General features: G+C 39.6%; 1 protein-coding gene across 1 annotated transcript in view; it reads right to left on the reverse strand.

Moving 5' to 3' along the window:
- The window catches only part of Clspn (claspin), a 35,816-nt gene that overhangs the window by 8,045 nt on the left and 22,421 nt on the right, over positions 1-5,350 (reverse strand). Inside the window, exons 11-16 of the mRNA XM_013034046.1 lie at positions 4,709-4,884; positions 4,541-4,605; positions 3,817-4,016; positions 3,320-3,474; positions 2,174-2,400; positions 1,481-1,592 (exon numbers count right to left, since the gene is read on the reverse strand). Coding sequence (XP_012889500.1) covers positions 1,481-1,592; positions 2,174-2,400; positions 3,320-3,474; positions 3,817-4,016; positions 4,541-4,605; positions 4,709-4,884 — 935 coding nt within the window. The remainder of the gene's footprint in view (positions 1-1,480; positions 1,593-2,173; positions 2,401-3,319; positions 3,475-3,816; positions 4,017-4,540; positions 4,606-4,708; positions 4,885-5,350) is intronic.

Genomic DNA, 5,350 nt, shown 5'->3' on the forward strand with positions numbered 1-5,350 from the left:
AGCTCTTCAGCTCAAGGCTAGCGCTCTACCACTTGAGCCACAGCGCCACTTCTGGCTTTTTTCTTTTTGCTTATGTGGTGCTAAGGAATCGAACCCAGGGGCTAATGCAGGCAAGGCAAGCACTCTATCACTGAGCCACCTTCCCAGCCCTTGTTTTCTACTTTTTATTCTAACTATAAATAAGGTTTCTAATTTCTCCACACCTTCACCAACGTTTATTTTTACTTTTTAAAAATTTATTTACTTGTCTTATTTTATCTTTTTCAGAGCTGAATACCAAACTTACCAAAGGGTGCTCTTCCACTGAGCTAAGTCCCCAACCCTGTTATTTATTTTTATCATGGTTCTCCTGATTTGAGGCAGTATATCATTGTGGTTCTGATCTGCATTTTCATCATGATTAGTGATAATAAGCACTTTTTATGTCTGTCTTTTTTTTTGTTGTCGGTCATGGGGCTTGAACTCTGGACTTGGGCTCTATCCCTGAGCTCTTAGGCTCAAGGTGAGTACTCTACCTACAGCTTAAGCCACAGCACCACTACCAGTTTTCTAATGGTTAATTAGAGATAAGAGTCTCACGGACTTTTCTGCCTGGGCTGGCTTTGAACCGTCATCCTCAGATCTCAGCCTCCTCAGTAGCTAGGATTACTGATGTGAGCCACCGGGACCCGGCTTATGTGTTTATTTCTTGCCCCCACCTTTTGTAAGGTGTGGGGTTTGAACTCAGGGTCTAGGTGCTGTCACCTGACCTTTTGTGCTCAAGGCTAATGCTCTACCACTTTAAGCTACTGCATTACTTCTGGTTTTCTGGTGATTCAATGGAGATAAGAGTCTCACAGACTTTCCTGCCCAGGCTGGCTCTGAACCTCGATCCTGAAATCTTAGCCTCCTGGGTAGCTAGGATTACAGGTGTGAGCCACTGGTGCCCAGCCTTCTTGCCCCCTTATTAAAAAGCTATTCTTAGCTGGGTACTGGTGGCTTACACCTGCAATCTTAGCTACTCAGGAGGTTGAGATCTGAGGATCACAGTTCAGCCCAGCCTGGGCAGGAGCATCAATGAAACTCTTATCTCCAAGTAACCACCGGAAAAGCGGAAGTGGCACTGGGTGTTAGCAGAGTGGCAGCTGAAGAGCTGAGGGACAGCGCCCAGGCCCAGAGTTCAAGCCCCACAACGAGGGCGGGGGGGGAGGGAGGAAGGGTAGGAGGAGGAGGGGAGGGGAGGGAAAGGGAAGGGAAAGAAAGGGAGGGAAAGGAAAGGAAAGGAAAGGAAAGGAAAGGAAAAGAAACGAAGAAGGAAGGAAGGGCAAAGCTATTCTTCACTAAAGTATTATTTTTTTACTATACAAATATGAGAATCAAATACTTTCTGCCAAGTCTCTGACAAGATGTTAACCTTCAAGATGACCAGTCATAGTTTCACTCACAGAACCTAATACTAAAAGATTAGGTTCTCAAGTTCTCATCAATCTCTAAGACTCACCTGTCTGTTGGGAAAGAACCTGAGCAAAGAGCAAGTGCTTCTTCCATTGGATCACTAATGCTATTCTCCTTCTCCTGCTTAGTCAGTTCTGATGAAGCCATAGGGGAGGTATCTATATTAACAAGCAAAACATTCATCACTGAGGAATAACAACTTTATCCTCTCTTCCCAGCCACCAAAAGATACTCAGGTTAATAGCATTTTACAGTAAACTTGCCAAAAAGCTCTCCACCTATTCATTCAACAAATCCTTATTTACTAGGGAGATGGGAGTGAATTAAGATCCTAATTCTCTCACAGAACTCATATTCTAGAAGGTACGTGTGTGCTGTGTGCTGTGTGTGTGTGTGTGTGTGTGTGTGTGTGTTTGGGGGAGCAGGAAGAAGGGGAGAAGATTGGTAGAAAAATAAGTTAACATTTATGTGAAATTTGTTATATACAGACACTGTTCTAAACTTTGTACATAGATTAACGATAAATGATATATCATTTTGACAAAGCTAAAGCTTTGGTAAGTTGACATTTTACCATTCCAAGAACATTAGAGTTCTAAAAGTCAGAAGCTAAGTGGTGAATTCTATCAACATGCAAGATTCCATCACTGTCTGGTTTCTGTTAACTTTTCACCCAAGAGGACATAGGCCTCCTTCTCAAGGATGATGACTTATAATTTGGCTATGGTAAACCAGTTACCTTGAGAAGTGAATTTTCCTGAGCAAAGATTCAAAAGTTCCTCCATGTTCTCTTTCTTATCACTTTTTGTTGGCTGACATTTTTCAGTCTGAGATGTAAACTTCCCAGAACACAAATCCAACAGTTCATCCATGTTCGCATCCATGGCATTTTCATCCATACTGGCCAATGGCAACTGAGGCTTCAAAGCTTGGTACTGATTCCTGTGGTTTCTAACATTTAAGAATCTAAAAGTATAATGAATAGTGTTAAGAATTGCTACAGGAAAAATGCAAAGTAAAAAAAGAAAAGAAAATGCAAAATAGTAGGTAAAAAAACTCTAAATTCATTTCTAACACCAGAGTTAGAAGCTGAATCTAAACCAGACCACTGAAGGTTTGAACCTTACCCTCATACTAACCTAAAGAGGGAGAAAAGACTCTGTGGGGGCAGGGAAGGTGGCTCAGTGGTAGAGCGCTTGCCTTGCATGCCTGAGACCCTGGGTTCGATTCCTCAGCACCACATAAGCAAAAAGAAAAAAAGCCGGAAGTGGCGCTGTGGCTCAAGTGGTAGAGCGCTAGCCTTGAGCTGAGGGACACCCAGGCCCAGAGTTCAGGCCCCACGACCGGACCCAAAAAAAAAAAGTCTGTGGAAGAGTAAGGTGGCATTCAAAAGGTAAAGTGTAAAGGATAATCACTGGCTTCCAATGATACTAGAGCAGACTGTAATGTCCTATAATGTGCCAGCAGTGTGTGACTTGTAAAATCTTACAATCATAGCATAGGAAAATGCACATAGAAAAATTCCATGCCCTTTTAATACAAGATGCATGTATTTCATGAATTTTCTTTTCTTTCTTGTGTCTCTTTTTTGGGGAGTTCAGGGAAAGATACTAAGGACTCATAAGAAGTACTCTACCCACTAGCCCAAGATTTATATATTTCAAATAAGAGATCAAAGAATACAAATGTTAATAAGAGTTATTTACATTTTATTTTCTGGAGAGACTTTGTTCAAACTTATAGGATACAGTATTAATGGTCTGTACAATTTCTCTTTCTCAGAAGAGAAAGCACAGATGGAGTGCCAGAAGCACAATTTATTTTTAAACAAAAATTAAACAGTACCCAGCACCATTCCCACCCACAGAAACACGAAACTACCTACCCATCTGCATCCAACAGTTGGCTCTGAGTGTCATCTTCTAAACAGAACTGGAAGTCTTCTGCTCCTAGGAAAAGTGTCTTGGGCTCTGGGGAGGCGTTATACAGCTCCTGGGAATCCTCTATGGGAAGTGAAGGCTCAGACAGCTTCCCTGAACTCTGGCACCAAAACAAAAACAAACAATAACAAAACGTTTTGCAAATGTCATTCAGTGTCATGACAACAACAGAAGTTGCTATTTGCAATAATTCATTTGTTCTCAGGCAACAGTAATTGAGGACAATGAATAGCCAAGAGAGGCCTATAAAGAAAAATACCTCCAAGAAAGTAAGAATGCTAGATGAAGCTTGTTTTTAATACACAAAGGCAATGGATTTTTAAAACTGAACATACACATAAGCTCAGCATTAAGGTGGTAGGTGTTAGTTGCCTGGGACATACTTTATTTAGCAACGTGGGAAGCAAAAGGAGGGGGAGATTAGAAAAATTTACCACCTTACCTTAGAAGCTGAGCTGACCAAACTGGTTCGAAATAACCCAGGGGAAGGGGATCTGAACCCTCCCACTGTCGGGTAAAAACTGGTCCCCCGGCCAGTTTGTCTGTTGCAAGGCTGATAGGATGGAATTGTGGAGCCAATCAGCTCAAAGCTGCTATTGTGGCTGCTTTCTTTTGTTAGCAATGAACACGAATCATCTTCATCTAAACAAAGAGAAGTACCTTTTAAGTGTATGATTATAGAAATTAAGTGGATTTGTTTAGGGAGAAGAGCTGAGGATGAAACTATCAGATAAAATTCACAGGCAAACTCTTCAAATTATGGGTTTCAAATCATTAAGTTAAAGGTAAGTTGCCTTCAATTTACTATAACATTCCATAGTCAGGTTTATTACTTTGAACTAAGTAACATTTGAAAGTTCTTTTCCCCCTGCCTAGCTATCCCTCGTTTTTTCATTATCTAGTCAATTATATACCTTCCTTTAATCTATCTATAGAATATTCATGTCTCATTCAATTAACAAATCAACACACAATAAAGTACACTGTAAATGAAATACTTCTAAGTTTAAAAAAAAAATGGGCCAGGAAAAATACTTTAATTCAGAAGTCCCTCTCAGAAGGAGTCAAAATTACAAAATAGATTACAGAAATGGGATTATAGCCCTTGTATATCGAAGTTGGAGGAATAAAGAAAAAATAAGCTCTACACAAGAACTACTACTTACACAATTTGCTAGGCTGTTTTCCTAAGCTTTCATTTGTTTCTGATTTTTCTTCAGCAGGAAAGTAACTATAAAATAAGAAGGTAAGTTGCTTTAGTATCTGTTCCTACTTCTTACTAGAAGAGAAGAAATCCAAGGTAATTTTATACTTCCTTAGGGAGAATTACTTACCCCATCTTGGAAGAGTTGTCCTTAAACAGAAGTAAGGTAGAATCTGATGAGAGAGGCTTGGGAACAGAGAGATCAACTGACCGGCCAATTTCACTATTGCCATCATTATTTTCTTTATCCATTTCTTTCTCATCTTTAGTTTCTATGTCTTCACTTCCAAGAAGGAATTCTGCACTCTTTACCGATCATGCAATCCAAAAATAAAATTAAAAAAAAAATCCAAGTTAAAAAGTTTAAAAGCAAATTGATGTTTAGCTGAATTACAGCAGCTTGGTTACACCTTAATCTGAAAAGGTAAATTTGAAGAAAGAATCTGACCATTAAAATAAAAAAAACTTTCCCTGATGCTTGGGAGCATGACTTAAATAGCAAGTACAAGACTGTGTTCAAACTCTAGTACTACAAACAAAACAAAACAAAAAAACAAAAAAAAAAAACCCTTTCCTCCAATACTTTCAGAGCCCTTTATACTCATTTTATCTGGTACTCTCCCTAAATTGCTACAAGATTATGAAGGAAAACTGGATTTTTATTTTATTGAGGCCATAAGGGTTGTAGTATAACTATTAATTTCAAACCAAACATAGAATATGATATGGGGCTGGGAATGTGGCTCAGTGGTAGAGTGCTTGCCTTGCATGC

This window comes from Dipodomys ordii, unplaced genomic scaffold (genome assembly GCF_000151885.1).
Source record: "Dipodomys ordii isolate 6190 unplaced genomic scaffold, Dord_2.0 Scaffold181, whole genome shotgun sequence".
Taxonomy (NCBI): domain Eukaryota; kingdom Metazoa; phylum Chordata; class Mammalia; order Rodentia; family Heteromyidae; genus Dipodomys; species Dipodomys ordii.